We start from the raw sequence: 21,071 nt of genomic DNA on the forward strand, positions 1-21,071 counted from the left end.
CACAGTGCTGTTTTGGAGAGAGTTCCAGGATTTTGACCCAGCAACAGTGAAGGAATGGTGATATATTTCCAAGTCAGGGTGGTGTGTGGCTTGGAGGGGAACTACCAGGTGGTGGTGTTCTTGTGTATCTGCTGCCCTTGTCCCTCTACATAGTAGCGGTTGTGGGTTTGTAAGGTGCTGCCTAAGGTGTCTTGGTAAGTTTCTGCAGTGCATCTTGCAGATGGTAAATATTGCTGCCATTATTTGTCGATGGTGGGAATGAATATTTGTGGAAGGGGCGCCAATCAAGTGGGCTGCTTTGTCCTGGATGGCATCAAGCTTGAGTGTTGTTGGAGTTGCACTCATCCAGGCAAGTGGAGAGTATTCCATCACATTCCTGACTTCAGCATTGTGGATGGTGGACAGGCTTTGGGGAGTCAGATGGTGAGTTACTCTCCGCAGGATTCCTTGCCTCTTGCCTGCTTTTGTAGCTACAGTAGTTATGCGGCTAGTCCAGTTCAGTTTCTGGTCAATGGTAACCTCAGGATGTTGACTGGGAACTGTTTTCTCCTGAATTGAAAAGGCGGATTTACATCTTGTTATAAGTTCATCATGTCTGCGTGTGCTATATAAGTTTACAGTCTATGGACATTGTAACTTTTAAGAGACAGAATGTTCCAATGCTGTTACAATGGTTCCTGCATACTAACAAGAGTGGGACCCGCTGTGTGTGTTGATAGGTTCCCCACATCAGTTCAAGGGTCAATGAAGAGCAGTTCAAAGATCAGTCAGTTTTAGTCAGTTAGTCAGGATAAAGTGACCAGCTCCACACAGCTAGGTGTTGCTGTTAGCCCTGGGAGCCATTTGGTAACTCCATGCAGCTGGGAGTCAGATAAAACTCCAGTAGCATTTGCTTGTTCCATGCTGCAGAGAGAGTTCAGCTTTGAAACAGCTTTGGGAGCCACTGATAGCTCGGTGCAGCCAAGCTCAAGAAATTCTGTGACTGGTGTGTTCAGAAGCCGAGAGAAGAGGCTTCAGGCAACAGAGGTGCTGCGGTAAGCAGTCTCCAGGCAGTCAGGGCTAGGGAGAAGTCCTGAAGAGCAAACTCTGGAAGGGAGCAGTTAATAAGGCAGCCTGAATCAGAGCATTTTTTGGAGGGAATTCAGAGGCTAGATCTTGAAAGTTGAAGACTGGAAATTTCTCAAAAGGAAGATAGAGTTTTAAAGATACAGTGTAACTCAGTGAATACTAATGCCTGGGTAGGTTGCTGAGAAATCCGTGGGATCTGACACACACACACATATACACATACACACACACACATATACACATACACACATATACATACATACATATTTACATATATATATATATACATACATGTATACATATATAAAACCTGTGGAATTTTGTGGCTTTATTCCAAAAGCAGATGTCTTAAATCTTAACCTTTAACAACTTGAAAAAAAACGTTACTGTTCCCCAACTGGTCCTCCCCCCCACGTCCTGGGGTCTTACCAAGGATTGGAACAAACTGATGGGATCAATACTATGTGAGGAATGAACATTCTACTTCCTTGAAATCTGCCCTTTAAATTTCAGCATTGATCATCGAAGAAAACAAACAATCTTGTTCCACGGCAAAATTCTTGTTTAGGATTCAAGTTTCATAGCAAAATTATAACTCCTCCTTACAAGTCTAGGTTTGTGCAGGAGCATGCCCATTAGAATTAGGCTGTGAAAAAACTCTGTTATCATCTTTGTCTATAGAATCAACACTGGTATATTCTTTTAATTTACCTGAAAGCTTTTCTAAAACTCTTTCATTCAAATCTAGTGGATTGCCATTTTCAGCACAAAGAATAGCCTTTGAATAATAAGTTGAATCAAATAATTGTCTCCATGATTTTGCCACACTCAACCAATTCCATCATCCCATCCATTCCTTCCTCTCATGCAATGACCATCAATCCCAACAATCCCATCCCATACCTCACGGAAACAATCTCACCGGCAGAGTAACTTTGTGACTGGACTCACCTTCTGGTGTTTTTATTCTCCACAAACCCCTTTTGCCCCACCCCTCTCACAAGTCCCACACCACCGCCGTCATCTACTGGCAGCTACACATGCAACACAAGCTCCAGTCCTCTCCTGCTCACCAAATAAACCCACCAGTCACACCCCTTAAACTGGCCAATCAAAACAGCCCAGACAGACAAGAACTGGGTATTATTGTTAGAGTACAGCCTTCCTCATTCTTCTAATGATCAGTGCAGAGGAACCATGAAGAGTTCAGTGAGACCGAACCATTCCCAGTACCATATGATACAGGAGATGCTGCTAAAAACATCACTGATTTTGGCAAAAAATTCAGTTTTCATACTTATTTTAAAAAAAAAACGAACTCTCCATATCATAGAATCAGAAAATCTACATAGCATTTAACATTCCCATTAACAAAATATATGATTTACATTTTACATAAATGTGCAAAACGGTACCAACATTCAAAGGGGATATTGCCTTGACAAAAAAAAAATTAGAGTGACTTTTGTGTAGATGCAATACAATAACTTCAATAGCAAAGTCAAACAAAAGCTTGCATCCATACAGTGCCTTTAACATAAAGAATAAGGTTCCAAGGGACTTCACAAAAGGCAGTTGGCAGGAAAAGGAATGGGAGACATGGAGGGAGACATTAGTAATGAATGACCGAAACCCATGGGTTTTAAGAAGACTTTGAAAGGAACAGTCAGTGGATATGCAGAGGTTATGAAGAGAGCAGAGCCAATCTGTAGAAATCAACTTACAGTTCAAATAAGCATTTTTGAAATTGGAACTAAAGGAGAAAAACTTAGAAAATGGCTCTCATGAGGCTGGTTTTTAATTAAATTTACTAATAACTTGATAAGATAAACTTCATGGGATCATTTACTGGCTCCCAATCCAGAATTGCCTCAATTTAAAAATCATCTTCTCACCTGGCTATGTAACCTCCATGGCTCTATAACCACCTTAAGCCTTACAAACCTTCATGAATTGTCCTCATCCAACTCTGGCCTCTCATTCATCTCCAATTTTCTTTGTCACTCTGTTGGCAGCTGTCTTCAGCTGTATATGTCCCCTTTCAAAATCTCCTCAAAAGCTACGGCTTTGACCAAACTTTTCATCAGCTGACCTAAGGAATCCTTTTTCGGTATCAATTTTTTCCCCAATAACACTCCTGTGAAGCCCCTTAGGACATTTCACTTCATTAGAGGTCTCATATAAATGTAAATTGTTATTGATGGTTTTTTGATTGACATAACTTAAAATGCTCATGCCTGATTTAGGAAATTTAAGTGTTTAAATTTCCTGTGTGAAGGATCAAGATTTAATCACGAGTCTTAAGAGCAATTCACAATTGATGTCAATGTTTACCCTTGCAGACAAACTAACATATCTTGTTGTTAACCAGATGTTCACATATTATTTGAACATTTAAATATTAACATACAAAACAATTTTATAATACTAAACATTAACAACTATTTAACATACCAGCTGCAAACTCCAGTTTTTCAAAAGTGAAAACTGTAAAAAGTAGTCAGAAAAAATGTGTGAAACAAGCAAAAATATCAAACAAGGAAATATTACAGCGAGGCACCCAAAACAAGCATACAATCAGCAAGAAAACTGTCAGAACTTATCTGCATTACAACTTATTTTACTGGCTTTGTAATCAATCCATTTAAAAGGTTTGTAAATAAACCTTAATGAACCTTTTTAAACAACAATTAAATTAGGGTCGCAAACATTCAAGAATGCAATATAGAAGGATGATAACCAGTTTCATTTTCTGCCAAATGTTTTTTAAGAAATTATTTAGAAAAGTTGTTTTGTATGAACAAATTAAGCTATAAAAATGACCTTTTGTAGAGTGATTACTCACATCTAATATCCTGAAAGCTTAATCACTTTGGAAAGTTTGCCATTGCCAAATCACTTTGCCATTGCCCATTACTATCTTCTGGTTTACATTTAAACAATCAAAGCCACAGCTAAATAAGAATTGAGGTCAAAGGCTTATTGCACAAATAGGAAAAATTAATGCTTAAGTTTCAAAAAATGAGTCATACTGTTCCTTCTGGTAAACTTCATTGAACGAAAACTGTGGCTCACACACTAGAACAAGGTAACCTGGTAGTTCCATAATTCAAACTGCCGTAATCACATTTCAAGGGATCATGAGTTTGAGGCACACTTGCAAAAACATTGAATGGTTCTTATAGGAAAAAGTTTTAGTAATTCACAGCTAGCCACTAAATGGAATATTAACTAATGAACAGTTTGCATCTAGGGGAAGGAAAAATGATAAGAACCAGCTAAACACTAGAGATTAAAATACTTTTATTGGTCCATTGCTAATAGAAAACCAAAAAAATACTTTTAATAAGCACAGTCTACCACTCCCATTTATGCCATCATATTAAAGACAAGTTCCATACAAAATGTTCGAGAATATCTCATTATTAGTTCCAATACCATGTACTGGAGGAAATGTTGCCCAGGTATTTCAATTAGTAGGAACAGGTCAACAGTGTGCCCTCAGCTAACATCACTGAAACATTATGTGGTCATTAATTTGCTGTTTGTTGCAACTTGCTGTACACAAAATGGTGTTTTACTTCGTAACAGCCACTGCATTTCAAAAGTAATCAATTAACTATAAAGTATTTCAGGAAAGTCTGAGAACAGGCTATGTAAATACAAGTTTCATTTTGAAGCAAAAAACACTAAAAGTAAGCGTCTGCAGTTTCAGCTCCAAGCTGATGAGCTGGAGTCCGAGCTTTGGATGCTGTGATGCAGAGGAGGAGAGTTATCAGAACTTTTTTTCCAGGAGGCAGAGACACTCTTTGGGCTAGGTCCTTCAGATTTGGTCCATGGTCAGGGCCAGGAGGAAGTGACTACAAGTGAGGCAGGTATGGGGATCCAGAAGGTAGCTCCGGTGGAGTTGCAGTGCTTGCATTTGTCCAACAGGTTTGAGGATCCTCAAGCCTGTGTAGACAAGGGTAGGGACTGCAGGGAGGATGAGCACGTTGACCACAGCACATGGTACAGGAGGCCATTCATGCAGGGGGAGTAAAAAGGAATGTAGTGGTAGGCGATAGATTAAGGTGATAGATGCTGCTCTCTGCAGCTGAGTACATGAGTCCCGAAGACTGCGTTGCCTGTCTGGTACCAGGATCAAGAAGATCTCTTCAGAGTTGGAAAGGAACTTGGAGTCGGAGAGGAAGAATCCAATTGCCTTGATCTAAGTGGGTATTAATGGTTGAGGGAAAAGAGCAGCTAGGAGCCAAATTAAAAAGCAGAGCCACAAAAGTAATAATCTCTGGATTACTATCTGAGCCACGAACAAATTGGCATAGTGTAAATAAGATCAGAGAGTTGAATGTGTGGTTCAAAGATTGGACTGGAAGAAATGGGTTTTGATTCAGGGACCACTAGCACCAGTACTGGGGAAAGTGGGAGCTGTAATGTGGGGATGGCCTTCACCTGAACAGCGCTGGGACCAGGGACCTGGCAAATCATATAACTAGGACCATAGAGTGTGTGGGAGGGTTCCGTTCAGGGGAAATTTAGAAAGCTAGTGAGAAAGGACAAGGCAATAGTGCATGGTAGCAATAAGAGAAATGATAACCAGAGTGTGACAGGAAGGGACAGAGCTTACAAACCAAGGAGTGAACCAGCAAATAGGGTTAGAGTAGGGAAAAATGGTAAAAAGACAAAATTAAAGGTTCCTTATCTGCATGCATGCAGCATTTGCAACAAGGTGGATGAATTGATAACTGTTAGGAAAGAGAGATAGTTTAAGTAGGTTGTATTTGTATTTGTGGGTGTTAGGGATAAGCTATGGCTTTAAGTTTAGGTTTTAGCACTCTTCATGTATCTAAACAAAAAATAAAAGTTAGGATCTATCAAGCCAGGTTCCACCCTGATATCTGGTTTGTCCAGTAGTAACACCAACTGGGATCATAACAATAACACAAATTGAGATAAATAGGTATGATATGACAGCCATTACAAAGATGTGGTTGTAAGGTGACCAAGGCTGGGAACTGAATATTCAAGGTATTTGACATTTCGGAAAGATAGAAAGTAAGGAAAAGGAGACGGATAGCTTTGTTAATAAAGGATTAGATTAGTACAGTAGTAAGAAATTATCCTGACTCGTAAGATCAAGATTTAGAATCAATTTGGGTGGAAATAAGAAATAGCAAGGGGAATAAGTCACTGGTGGGATTAGTTTATAGGCCCCTAATAGTATCTACGCTGGGACAGGGTATAAATGAAGAAATAATGGGAGCTTGTGATAAAGGTACTACCATAATTGTGGGCAATTTTAATCTTCATATACAGTAAACATTGTGTTATACAGCACTCTACCAATCAGAATTTCTGATGTTCTTCTAATATGAATCATCACTTTACTAACGGAAGCAATTACAAAGTTATCCAATACCTGTACACTGTATAATTTTATACTTTAATCATGTTTTAATGTATTGTTGGAGATTTAGAAGTAAAAATAATACTGTTCTTTACTTCCTGAGTACATGCATATTAGTTCATTCGACAAGTATTGTGCTGTATTCTATTGGTAAATGGAACTCTCCATTAACTGGCATGATTGATTAACTAGCACCACCCATTCCCCACGCATGCCAGTTAATGAAGATTTTACTGTAGATTGGACAAATCAAATTGGCAAAGTTAGCCTCAAGAATGAGCTCTCAGAATGCATTTGAGGCAGTTTCTTAAAACAATATGTTGTTGAACCAACCAGGGAATAGATTATATAAGACCTGTTAATGTGTAATGAGACAAGATTAATGATTTCATAGAAAAGGATCCTCTAGGCAAGAGTGATCAGGAAATGATTAGTTTCATGTTCAGTTTGAGGGTGAGAAACTTGGGTCAGAACCTGTGTCTTAAAATTAAAAGCAATTACAAAGGTATGAAGACAGAGTTGGCTACACCAGAATGGGAAAATAGGTTTAGAGCTAAGATAGTAGAAAAGCAGTGACAGACACTTAAGGAGATATTTCATAACTCAGAAAAGATACATTCTATTGAGAAAGAAAGTTTCTATGAGAAGAATGCACCATCCATGGCTAACTAAGGCTACCAAATTGAAAGAAAAGGTAGACAATCCTGTGAAGATTAGTGGTAGGCCAGAAGATTGGAAAAACTTTACAAACCAGCAAAGGATGACTTAAAAAAGATAAATTAGGAGAATAAACAAGAAATATAAAAACAGACAGTAAGAGTAGCTATAGTGAGCGTTGGTCTCAGAGAATGTGGCTGGGGAATTAATAATGGAAAACAAAGGAAAAGCTTTGAACAAGCATCTTGTATTTGTCGTCGCGGTAGAAGACACAAAAACCATCTGAATAATAATAGTAGTAGAAAATCAAGGGGCAAAAGGGAATGAGGAACTTAAAACAATCACTATCACTAGAGAAAAAGAACTAGGAAAACTAATGGGACAAAAGGCTGACAATCCCCTGGATCGGATGCCCTTCATTCCAGGGCCTTAAAAGAAATGGCTGCAGAGATGTATTGATTGTAATCTTCCAAAATTCCTTAGATTCTGGAAAGATCCCAGCGGATTGGAAAAATGGAAACATAACACCACTATTCACAGAAGGAGAGAGACAGAAAGCAGGAAGCTATAGACCAGTTAGCCTGACATCTGTCATTAAGAAAATGCTAGAATCCATTATTAAGAAGTAGTAGCAGGACATCTAGAAAATCATCATAAAACCATGTTGATTCTACCTGATTGTATGAAGGGGAAGTGGTGTTTAGCAAATTTATTATTCCTTTGAGGAATTAACAACCAGCGTGGATAAAGGGGAACCAGTAGATGCAGTGTATTTGAATTTCCAAAAGGCATTCAATAAAGTGACACGTAAAAGGTTACTGCACAAGTTAAGAGCTCATGGTGTTAAGGGGTTATATATTAGCATGGATAGAGGATTGGCTAACAAACATGAAACAGAGTCAGGATAAATGGGTCATTTTCAGGTCAGCAAACTTTAACTAGTAGAGTGCCACAGGGATTGGTGTTGGGGCCTCAACTATTTACAATTTATATTAGTGACTTGGATGAAGGGAACCGAGTGCATCATAACCGAGTTTGCCGACAATACAAATATAAGTAGGAAAGCAAGTTGCAATGAGGCTACAAAGAGTATGCAAAGGGATTGCGGATATGTTAAGTGAGTGGGCAAAAATTTGGAAGATGGGGTATAATGTGGGAAAATTGTGGTTGTCTACTTTGGCGGGAAGAATAGAAAAGCAGAATATTATTTAAATGGAGAGAGACTGTGCGATGCTGTGGTATAGAAGGATCTGGGTGCCCTCGTACATGAATCATAAAAAGTTAGCATGCAGGTGCAGCAAGTAATTAGGGAGACAAAAGGAATTTTAGCCTTTGTTGCAAGATGGATGGAATATAAAAGTAGGGAAGTCTTGCTACAGCTCTACAGGGCATTAGTGAGAACACACAGAATATTGTGTACAGTTCTGACCTCCTTATTTGAGGGGGGATAGATTTTCATTGAAGGCAGTTCAGAGAAGGTTCACTAGATTGTTTCCTGGGTTGAAGGGGTTGTATAATGAGGAAATGTTGAGTAGGTTGGATCTGTCTTCATTGGAGTTTAGAAGAATGAGATGTGGCCTTACTGAAACATATAAGATTCTGAGGGGGCTTGACAGGGTAGATGCTGTGCAATGTTTCCTTTTTTGGGGGAACCTAGAACGAGGGGGCACCGTTTCTAAATAAATTGATCCCATTTCAGACAGAGATAAGGAGGAATTTCTGTTTTCAGAAGGGGTTAATCTTTGAAACTCTCCACCCCAGAGACCGTGGAAGCTTGGTCATTGAATATACTCAAGCCTGAGTGAGACAGATTTTTGTTTTACAAGAATATGGGAGTATGTGGGAAAGTGGAGTTAAGGCCACAACGAGATCAGTCATGATCTTACTTAATGGCAGAGCAGGCACAAGGAGCCAAATAGCCTACTGCTCCTATTTCTTGTGCTATGTTGGAAAATGCCTGAAACACACAAGTAAGAGTACAATATTTTCCATTAAAAAACATTCAGAGGAATATAACTCAACGTTTGAAACATCATTTCCCATTAGGGAAGCAACTATTGAAAAGTGTAAGTACTTACAGTTGTGACATCTCCAATTTTCTGTCCTTTCCATGAATTAGGTTCAGCTAAGATATCAAAATCAAGGTCCTGCTCGCCAGAAATGTGTGCGCTTGCATTACTGTAACAAGATTTGAATTAAAACTTTATGAAAAGCAAACCACTATTTTAACTACTAATCAAATATTTTATTCCAAGAAAATAATTTGACCCTTACATGAAGCCAGGGTGTGGGGGGTGCAGAAAGTTTACTCCTTTGTGTAGCAAATTTTACCTCTACAATACTACCAGTTTTACAGTTTGGCCTGTAACTTCCAAGCTTCGGGACAGTGTATCTGGGTGGTACCCAAAGATGTGCTGGGGAACAACGCCCCACCCCCGATGATCCCAGATAAGGATTGCATGACAATTGTCCAGGAAGTTCAAACTTCCGACAGGCAACTGCCCTGCACTGGGAAACATCCAAAAATGCGATTCAAATTGCAAACTTCGAATCATTGGACTGCTATAGTTATAGTTACCAGCATTAAACCGCTTCTAGCTTCTGGGTAACTATTGTACTGACCTCTAACGACCCCTGACTATATCCCAGCCCCCCCGACTGCACCCCTCTGACCCGCCACAAGACACACCCACCTCCCAGGAGGCACACCCACAACACCCCAAGCCCCCCCGGAAAACAGCCACAACACTTCCCAACCACCCAGTGGACATCCTCCACAATCCCCCGCGGGACACTCCTAACCTCCCGCAACCTGCACAGGACCACCCACTGCACCTACTCCCAAATGCACATCACCTGATTGCGTACCGGTCCCCCTGCACACCCCACTGCTGACCACATACCCCTACCCCTCGACCGCACACCCTCCCCCACACTAACTGCCCCTCCCATACCAACCGACCCCTCCACTGACCACCCAAAACGCCCCCCACCCCCCAATCCTACTAACTTACCTTACAAACCTCCTTCCCGGTCTGAAAGTGGCTGGACCTTTAAACTTAGCTGCTTTACAGCAACTAGTGCCACAAATAAGGGGGAGGTGTCTTCATGTGCAGTGTCCAACTGTGCAGTCCTCTACTGAAGGCCTCAGGAACCCACTGACCTACACAGTTCTTGCCCTGCCTGAGTCAGAAATCACCTGGATTTCGAGTTAGGAAACTAGGAGCAGAAGGGCAATGCGACTCCCACTGCCACTCTGTGGAAGTTCAGACCCTTTAACACACTTGAATGGTGCTCCACAGTGATGATCAAAGTTACATGCTGGCAAGTATATTTGTGTGTGGGGTGTAGGCTGGTGGTCAGGTGGTCACGGAGGTGTGTCATGAAACTACCATATTTTTCAATGGGGTATGGTAAAGTAGGCTTATGTTTGTGTGCGTGTGTGGATGCTTGTGTCTGTCTGTGTGGCTGATTTAATTAAATTAAAGCTGGATAGACTATAATGTTGAAATTATCAAAAGAGTTAGGTGTAAAAAGAGTATTTGAAATGCTGATGATTGAGCTAGGGTAAAAATCTCAGCAGATAGGGTGTGAATGAAATTTGCATGTTAAGATAAGTGGGGAGTTGTTTGGCTTTCAAAGAGACAAAGTAGGATGTTTACAACTAATAAGATAAATAGGGCAAGGTTATAATGTTTATTTTTCCCAAAAGGAAAAGGCCATATTGACAACATAAAAGATTTTTATAATATGAGAAAAGTAAATTCCAAAGGCATGTGGGAACAATGGGATTTACAGATTAAAGAAGAAGAAATATTTAAAGAAGGATGGAAGGTTGTATCAGGGGTGGCTGGGTAAGATCTAGAAGATAGAGTGTGTGAAACAGACTTGGAGAAAATGCTTCGAGCCACTTTGCAGAAGTCTGCTGTTCCAGGAACCAAAGTTGTGTTAAAAGCCTTTGGAATTCCACTGTTGAGTAGCTGCCTGTGGTAACCATGCTGGATTGCTTATCTAAATTTAAAGTCTACTTTTGGACTGTTGCATTAAAGGGGGTGTGTAGCTGGATGTCGAGTTAATTAGGAGTTTTGGGATTTATCATAATGCTAAGTAGCTGTGTAACTGTAATCTTGTGTATATGTTATAATTATTTTCTTAATAAATGTTTTAATTTAATTTTAAAAATCTCTAAAGGTGTCTGTGGACATTGTTACTTCTGAATTCAGTGCACAAACATTCTTGTAATAAATACAAATTGCAAAACTATTGTGATAGCGTGGCCAAGTTTCCCTTGTGGATTTGGTCAACCTGGCAAATACCACCTGTTATATCATAACAGGCAGAACAGAGACGAATACGAAGAACAATTTATACAATGCTGAGGAAGAAAGAGAAGCCATTGTTAGAGATGCACTGGCTGCCTTTAGAAAAGTATGGTGGAACAATGTATGGGGCTGACGCTAAGCACCCCATTTTAGGTTGGACGTGAAGGTTTTGGTCTCTCCTCCATCTGTTATGATATATATATATATATATATATATATAGGCTGAAAGGTTGATAATTGGATGGTAAAATTTTAAGGTGATTGACAAAAGAACTAGAGGTGATATAAGGAAAAACTCTTCCCAATAAGTAGTTAGTATTCAGAATGCACTGGTTGATAGGGTGATGGATACAGATTTAATAGGAGCCTTCAAAAAGGAATTGGATAAAGACTCAAAGGAGGAAAATTGCAGGGATATGGGGAAAAGAGTGGCAGAGTGGGATTAATTGGATTTCTCAAAGAAAGAACCAGTACAGACTCAATAGGGCCGAATAGCCATCTTCTGAGCTATATCATTCTATGAGTAGCAGAAAACAGGCAATGGGGACAGCAAGATAAACTATTAAGGAAAATAAACAAGGGATAGTGCGCCTGAGTCAATATCACAAAGTGTTTGGAACACTTTCATCAAACTTTAAATGTTCCTAATTAGAATAACAAAAATGCTTTCAAAACATAATTTATCCTAATACTAATTTTGTAAACATCTCTACTTATCTGCAGTTACTGTCTCTTTTTTGCAAAAAATCCTACACTTGCCCACAATTTCTGACTAAACACGACATCCTGTTCCTTCCTGCTTTTGCATCAACCTTTTTTGCCTATATAGGTAAATTCCGATGCCCACATTTATAATTCTGTTACAGACAGAAGATAGATAGGAAAACTGTACTGATTTCTTCTCACCACCTATCCATAAGCAGAAGGTGTTTTGAATTATTTTTAAAGTATGGGGTGGCATATTTTCCCAAACCCTCAATTTGAGATCTCCAATTTACTAATAACCCACTGTGTTATGATTCATTCAGAAGGTTAGTTTATTTCACATTCAAAACCCAGGGGAGGAGCGTTCACAACCACAGACAGACAGAGTGGGGGGTGGGGGGGAGGCAGGGAATAGAAAAAGGAATTTTACAACTATCGATATTAATAGTAAAAAGGGCCAGAGAAATGAATATTAGTTCACGTGATTTCCAGAGTCCACAGTCAGAGTCCGATGAGGAATTCTTTCAATTAAAAGTTCAAGTTCAGCTGGCTGAAGACAGGAGCGGCAGGGTTCACTTTGTAGTTGGTGTGGATATTGCCAATGAAGTAGATGCACAGAGACTGGGTTGATTCTGCACACGGTGGTAGGAAATCTTCCAGCAGAAACAGGCAGGGAAAAGCTGAAAGATGATAACTGACTGCTTGTTCAGCCGGACAGCTGAGTCCTTTTCAGTTGATGTTAAGACAGCAGACTAAAGATTTCTCAGTTCTCACAGGCATATAGAGATTGCAAAGTGGTCACTCAAGCTATGTGACGTTCTTTCTCCACAATGACTTCCAATGTCTGGAACTGGCTTTGATTCTAAGACTAATAATGTCCCAGTTGTTAGTTGTTGAAAGAGATACCATCTATATTGAGGGTGTGGTCTCAGGAAGCACTGGCTAGGCAGATCCACTAACTCCACTAGCAAGGTGAGCATATGAAATGCAAATGACGTCCCTTTGGCTCCCTTTTGAAATGAGCCTGGACAGTCCCAGGTGTGATAAGAGTTGGTTAGCAGTTCTGAAAGTATAATGAGTTTTGATGCATGAGTCTCTTGGTTTTCATGATTACAAGGGATCTGTGCAATGAGGTGAGAGATACCACTGGATGAGAAAATAATTATTTTGTTCTTGTAACTCCTTGTGGTAGCTCCCAGAACAAAAGCACCAACCCTGTGGTCATGTGCCTTGTAGCAGCCATCTTTTGGTTCAGCGTGAAATCCATTTTTTAAAAATAGCAATAGGAATAAAGTTCTGGGTTTCTTTTCATGTCCCAGGGATCCAACCGTCTGCCCTCTGAGAAAATAATGAATTCTATTCCATTTTTTAAAAATTTGGCCTTGCGAAAGGAAACAAAGAGGCATGCACTCAATCTCTCATTCATTAGTTAAATACACAACTAGCAGGGGTAATGCCAGTTCTCTGCTGCATTTCTGAAGTTTGAACTCAGGATAGGGCAACAGCAAACCATTGTCCTTTCCTTCAAATGTGGGTAATGTTTAAATTACATGGTTACCTTCCAAAACCTATCTTTTTTGGGTGAAGACTATTTGGGGATTAGAGTTCCGAATTTTTTTCTTTTGGGGTCAGACATAAGCAAGGATCTTGATTTCAGAACTTGGCGCCTGTTCAAATCCTGATTATGTATTGTCTAAAGGGCCTCAGGGTTTTACATGGTGGTTAGCACCCAGGTTCTTGGTAGCAGTCAAGCTGCTCTGGGTTACTTAGAGTGAGAAACCCAGATTACCCCTACGAGTGCAAATTCTTTTGACTGTAGGGCTGAGCTGCTCTTGTCAAGCTTAACTCTTCCCTGTCCGTCTTTGTAACCTATGAATTCAGTTGCTCAAACCCAGGCACTTTTGTCAAGCTGATTGCCAGGAGATTGGGTCGTAATGTGATTTTGGCCTCCTTCATGGATTCTGGTTTAGCATCTGGCTTGTGAGCTAGCACAACTGGGATATTGCTGCTAGGCTCTATTGGTTTGTTCTGCTACATGTGGTTAGTCTTCTCCTGAACCTGGATCAGCTTTTTTTGGACCAGGTGAGAGGGATGTTGCCTTATGGAAGGGGTCTCTTCCACATCCATATCAGGTAGAACTATAGTTGTGGAGCCTGGTTTGCCTTTACAGGTTATTTTAAATGCAGCAAGCAGCCTTGTCAGGTTATCTCGTGAATTTGCATTATGTTGGGAAAATATGGGGTCTAAACTCGTCAGAATCTCTTTGTTAATCGGATAGTGGGGGGTCAATGTGGGCATCACCTATGTCTCCCTACAATTCATCCTTACTGTTCCACTCTTTCTCTATGGTTTAAGTAATGGGTTTTCCCCTAGCTGTTCCATGTCTTCTGGAACACTATTGCCCTTAGGCAGAGGTTCGGCTCCTGTTGTACTCCCCTGTTGCTCTTCAACTAAGTGAGGAATCATCCTCACACATTCTTGGTCTATTTGGGAACTTCCCTGATCCCCATTTAAATCTGCCATAAAGCTGTCGGCTAAACTAATCACTGGCTCCTTAGTTCATGTCTTTTGCTTGGGAATGGACATTCTCCTAATTTGTTCCATGTCCTTTGGAACACTCCTGCCCCCAAGTGGATGCTCAGCTCCTGTGTACTCTCTTGTGGCTCTTCAACTGAGTGAGGCGTTTCACTCACTCCCTGCTCATCTGTTTGCGAACTCTCTTTTTCCCTATTCAAATCTGGAAAGAAGCTTTCTGCAAGCCATACTTCAGGCAATTCTTCAATCTCTAACTTTCCTGTATTAACATTTTGCCTATTGTCAGGCTCTTCAACGATGTGGGGCACTTCCCTTACTGTCTCTTGTCTTGCTCTGGGGCTTCTCTGGTCCCTGTTGAATTCTAGGAAGAAGGTATTCGCCAACCCCTTTCAGTGTTATTCTTTGGTTCTGCTTTAAATTCTAATGGCCCTTCCTGGACCTCTTAACTCTCGTGGCCTAATTTCAGCCTGGTTAAATTCAAACAGCTCGCTCTTAGCTATCGTGATTGTTAAAGGTTCTACTTCACCCTTTAGGGCCCTATGAGCATTCTCCAATTCCCTGCAATCCTGAAGATTCTTGCTGGCTGTCGTCAGCCTCTTTTCTTTCGCTAGCTAACATTTTACTGCCAGCTAAGCAGTTTCCGAGGAGGAAATTGATTCCTGCTACTGGTAGTTCAGGGACAATTCCTACTGTTATGGGGCCTAAGACTAATACACACTGTAGGTGGACCCAATGGAAGGGGACAGACATGTATCCTCCTCCCACTCCACTGATCAGTGCCTTGGCTTTCAGGGAGGAATCGGGCCGGGGGGCTGTGTGTGTGTCTGTGTGTGTGTGTGTGTGTGTGTGTGTGTGTGTGTGTGGTTGGCTTATGTTTCTCTCCAACATTAAGGGTTGAGCGTCCTGTGACCCGGAGCAGTAAAACGGACTTAATCACATCCTGGGGCAGGTACAGGGACACTGTTCCTGAAAAGACATAACTCAAAAGTTCTCTGGGAGTTTGTCCGCTTGGCCACACATAGGGACAAGTTTCTTCAGCAAGGTCTCTGCCTGCTCTGTTGCACTACCCATTGGCACGTCCTTCTGGGGACTAATCTTATGGAACCTTATCACACCCACAGGCTTCCCTTTCAACCTCCAGCATTCAGGATTAGAGTGTCCTATTTTATTAGAATGGGAACATACCAGTTGCCAGGTGTTCTCTTTTCAGGCTTGAGGAAGACTCCTCGCACCCTCATTTGTACTTTCCTTTCTGTGTGGAGGGCAGTTACTTTCTTTGTCACCCTTATCTTTCCAATGGTCATGGGAATGGGTTGGAAAGGGTCTGCCTGAGTTTTCAAACCTATGGGTGAGGTCGTAACTGTCTGCTGTGACAGCTGCATCCTTAACTGAGAGGATACTCTGCTCCTCCAAGTGCATCCAAAGGTTGGATAAACAGTTTATAAATTCCTCCAAGACTATTAAGTCACTCAATGCCTCATAGGTGCGCTAGGTTTTTAAAGAGCCGGCCCACCGGTCGATCATGTTTTGCTTCAGCCATTCGAACTCTAAGTAGACCTGCTTGGGTTTCTTACGACTGTTCTGGAATTGCTGGTGACATGACTCCGGGACCAACTTATATGCAGTAAGGATGGTAGCCTTGGTCTATTCATAATTAGTGGACACATCAGGAGTCAGCATGGAGTAGTCCTCTCAGCTGCCAGATATCCGATGGCCAACATAGCTGTCTTGCTACTCTTAAAAGTTGCAAAAGTAGGATTCCACATCAATCTCTTCAAATTTGGGAATGATTCTAGTGTACTTAAGGGCCTCAAAGATGGGTTCCAGGGCAGGGGAATAGGGGCTGTTACCAGGTAGAATGGTTTCCCCTCGCAGCTTCCAGCTGTCTGGTCTCGCTATCCCTTTGAGCTGCTAACTCCATTTCTAATTTTCGGACCTGGGATTCTTCTCCATCCCCTTCCCTCTCTTCACCTTTCCTGAGCTTCTCTTTCTCTCTTCTGAAACTCTAGCTGTATTCTGAGCTTTTCCAGCTTGAGTTTAGCTAGGTGAAGGGGTTCAGAGTTGAACTCCCTATCCGCCTGCTCTGGTTGATAATGGAGGTCCAAATGCTGGACCAGCAACTGGATCAATTCACTTCTTTTCACCTTACTGGGTAAGTTCAACTTTACCTCCCTAGCTACAGCTTTCAGTTGTTCTGTGCTTAGGGATGCTAATGTTTAATTTGTGTTTTAAAAATCATTCCAGCGACTGAATTTTTCCCTCTTGGCTTCCAATTGGCTCCTTTTATATCAGATCTGGCTCATGTCTTAGATTTGGACTCTGCTCAAATTTCTTTGGTCAGATTCTCCTTCTTGATTCGAATGGGTCTATCCCAGACCCAAACTCTCAATTTCTTTTATGGACAGGAGAGAGATAGGCAAACTGCACTGATTTCCTCTCACCATCTGTCCATAAGCAGAAGGTGTTTTGAATTGAGGTCCAACTTACTAATAACTCGCATCAAACTTGTGTTATGATTAACTCAGAAGGTTATGGAGGAGTCTGCAACTTCCTACTCCATCCATACATGCGCACATAGGAAATGAGGGGGAATGGAGTTTGACAGCTATAAATATTAACAGCACAAGGGTCGCAGAAATGAATATAAGTTCACGTGATTTCCAGAGTCAGTGTCTGATGAGGAATTATTTCAATTAACACTTCAATATCAGCTGGCTGAAGACAGGAATTGTAGGGTTCACTTTGCAGTTGGTGTGGATACCGTGGATAAAGTAGGTACACAGAGACTGGGTCAGTTCTGCAGGTGATGGTAGGAAATCTTCCAACAGAGAGGGGCTGGGAAGAGCTGAGAGATGGTAACCGACTGCTTGCTCAGCCGGGCGGCTGGAGTCCTTTTCAGCTGATATTAAAACAGTAGACTGAGGATTTCTTTGTTGTCAAAGAGATTTCAAAATGGTCATTCGAGGCATGTGACCTTCTTTCGCCACAATGACTTTCAAAAAGGGTGTTCATCCAGTGCCTGGAGCTGACTTTGATTCCGGGACTGATAATGTCCAGTAATTAGTTGTTGAAAGAGTTACCATCCACATAGAGGGTCTGGTGTCAGGAAGCCATTATTTAGGCAGGCCCACTGACTCCACTAGCAAAGTGAAGTGAGCTTATCAGATGTAAATGACCACTCTTTGGTTCCCTATTGTAATGGGCCTGGACAGCCCCAGGTGTGATAAGGGTCAGTTAGCAGCTCTGCAAGCATAACGAGTTTTAACGCGCAAGTCTCCTGGTTTTTGTGATTACAGGGAGTCTGTACAATGAAGTGTGAGATATCACCACTGAGAAAAGAACTATTTTGTTTTTATAACTCCTGGTGGTAGCTCCCACAACAAAAGGCCAACCCTGTGGTCACATGACTTGTAGCAACCACCTTTTGGTTCAGCAGGAAATCCGTTTTTAAGAAAAAATAGCGATAAGAATTAAGTTCTGGATTTCTTTTCATGTTCCAGGAACCCAACAATAGGTTCTACCAATTTAAACTTGTCACAGATATTAAGTCATTAATATTTACCTTGAGGAAATTTCCAAGCTGTCTGTGCCAGTTATGTCACCAATTTGATTTACTGTTTGTAGTTAAATCAAGTGCAGCTAGCAAGCTTTCAAATAATATACAAATGCACATTAACAAACTGTTCATATATAAACACTTTTAACCTTCTTTAAAAAGGAGTATTCTCTTAATTTTAAATTATTTTGAAGTTGTCATCATGTTGTTCTAGTTTCTTTCCTCCAAGGTTTCTTTTTTTCAAAAAAAAAGTGTTTAAAGGGAAAATCTTTTTCTGAACTTTTAACTTATTCAGCTGTCTGACACCCAACCACTTCTTTAGGCTTGTATTTGACATTTAAAAAAAGAGAAATTTTACTTGCAGGTTCCACATTCACTCACCAGGTTTGTTGATTACATAGGCCCAGACTTTGAGGTAGTAATGACAGTGAATCTGTCAACATTCGTCATCATTACTCCTCTGAAATTGGCAGCAACTTCTGGAATCTGAAAATGTGCAGAATAATGTAGAAATCCAGAAGTTGCTGTCAGTAATTCTGCACTTCTCCAGAGAATGCGCTATTTGGGCACCACCAACTGAAATCAACAAAAAATCAGCTGAATGAACGAGAACGTCCAATCTTATACTCAGTATCACTGTTAAAATCCTTGAACAGGTTACATGTTGTTGAATGAGGCAAAACTGGGTTTGCATAATTATTCATAAAAAGTTCATAATTATTGCTAAACAACCTTTAGCCCTGAAAAGCTAATTTTATACTTGTGAAATACTAATTTTCTCCATTATGATTAAAAAATCCACATTTTAACTTTTTTTAAAAAGGTTTGTTTACAATATTTTAGCTTCTACTTTTAAACACATGTGATGTCCCAAATTTTATTTACATAAGAACATAAGAACTAGGAGCAGGAGTAGGCAATTCTGCCCCTCGAGCCTGCCCCGCCATTCATTATGGTCATGGCTGATCTAATTTCGGCCTCTACACCAATTTCTTGCCCTTTCCCCATAACCTTTCAACCCATTACTAATTAAAAATCTGTCTATCTCCTCCTTAAACTTATTCAGCGTCCCGGCATCCACTGCACTCTGAGGTAGTGAATTCCATAGATTCATGATCCTTTGAGAAAAGTAATTCCTCCTCATTTATGATTTAAATCTACCACTCCTTAACCTAAAACTATGGCCTCTCATTCTAGAATGCCCTAGAAGGGGAAACATCCACTCTACGTCTATTTTGTCTATCCCCTTTAGCATCTCATATACCTCAATTAAATCTCCTCTCATCCTTCTAAACTCTAGCGAGTATAGGCCTAAACTGTTCAATCTCTCCTCTTAAGACATGCCCCGCATCTCTGGAATCAATCTAGTGAACCTCCTTTGAATCGACTCCAGTGCAACTACATCCTTCCTCAAGGGGACCAAAACTGTGCACAGTACTCCAGGTGCATTTTGCTCTCTATAAAATGATAAAAAGTGAAGCATCAGCATTTTTAATTTCCTGGTGCCCTGTTTCTGAGAATGTTTCAATGTGATTGGTGCTTACCCTACTTGATGATATCACTGTCAACAAATTGAGATATTCCTTTGATCTGGTACAGATTCAAACTAATATTGGGAAAAGTGAAATCCAAGCACGAAACTTGCTAGATCTTTGTGGGTAGCTTCTTTTGAGATCAGCAGTGAGTGTCTTGTCTTGACTTTGCTGCTGACCATATGATCTAGGCTTCCTATTTAAAGCACGTAGCATAAAAAGAGGCCATTCAACCCAACATGTTGGTCATGTTCCATGCTGCTTTATATTATATGTAAACTTTAAATTTTGGACCCTCTGGCCTCCAGCTATTTAAAAGGGTTTATTCTTTTGAAATATTAACATTAGGCACCAAGCCACTCTGGCTCTGAGGAATAATTTTAATTTTTAATCCTTTTAAATATTAAAACTATTTATTTTCTTCTATTGGTTCAAAAAATTCATTCGCTTTGCTCTAATTCTTAAAAACCTTTTACATTTACTTACTTAATCTACTCCATTTTTTCTTGCACTCTATATCTAATGCAAATGTTACAATCTAAATAAACTGTTCATTCACTGACATTTTATTTGTAATATATTAAACATCTAGCATCTCTGTGCACTTCCTGTTGACTCGCCAGCCACTATCCCAGTCATCATAAATTCCTACATCATATCATTGTTATCATACAGCAAAAGGCCACCTTTTGGCCCATTGTGTATATGCTGGCTCTTTGAAAGAGCTATCCAATCAGTTCAATTCCCCTGCCCTTTCTATGTAGCCCTAGAAGTTTCTCTCCTTCAAGTATTTAGTCAATTTCCTTTTCCAAGTTATCATTGAATCTGCTTCCATCACCTTTTTGGGGCAGTGCGTTCCACATTATAACAGACTATGTAAAAAATATTCTTTTCAGCCTGCCACCAATTGTTTTGTTAATCATCTTAAATCTGAGTACTCTGGTTATTGACCCTCTGCCACTGGAAACGGTTCATCCATATTGTCTCCTTCATAAACCTTCATGATTTTGAGCTCCTCTATCAAATTTCATCTTACCCTTCTCTGCTGATACCTGTCACAGCTTCTCTAGTCTCTCCACATAACTGAAGTCCCACATCCCTGCTACCATGCTAATAAATGTCATCCGTGGGTAACATTCTCACCTCCGAGTCAGAAGGTGCTCTGGCCAATATTTATCTTTCAATCACCATTGCTAAAACAGAATATCTGGTCATAATCACATTATTGTTTACAAGAGCTTGCTGTGTGAAAATTGGCTGGCACTTTTTCTACATTACAATAGTGACTACAC

The 21,071-nt window shown here is 40.5% G+C and overlaps 1 protein-coding gene across 15 annotated transcripts in view; it reads right to left on the bottom strand.

The window, feature by feature from the left end:
- The window catches only part of sanbr (SANT and BTB domain regulator of CSR), a 139,113-nt gene that overhangs the window by 38,943 nt on the left and 79,099 nt on the right, over positions 1 to 21,071 (bottom strand). For 12 of the 15 annotated variants that reach the window (XR_005942414.1, XR_005942409.1, XR_005942410.1 and 9 more), the window contains 2 exons: positions 9,208 to 9,307; positions 3,523 to 3,555 (listed from right to left, as the gene is read on the bottom strand). Coding sequence is in view for 9 of the 15 variants with exons in the window: in XM_041182960.1 (XP_041038894.1) it covers positions 3,523 to 3,555; positions 9,208 to 9,307 (133 nt within the window). In the remaining 6 variants the exon portion in view is untranslated. The remainder of the gene's footprint in view (positions 1 to 3,522; positions 3,556 to 9,207; positions 9,308 to 21,071) is intronic. The other 3 variants (XM_041182959.1, XM_041182958.1, XM_041182964.1) reach the window with 1 other exon arrangement.

The sequence above is a fragment of the Carcharodon carcharias genome, chromosome 2 (assembly GCF_017639515.1).
Source record: "Carcharodon carcharias isolate sCarCar2 chromosome 2, sCarCar2.pri, whole genome shotgun sequence".
NCBI lineage: Eukaryota > Metazoa > Chordata > Chondrichthyes > Lamniformes > Lamnidae > Carcharodon > Carcharodon carcharias.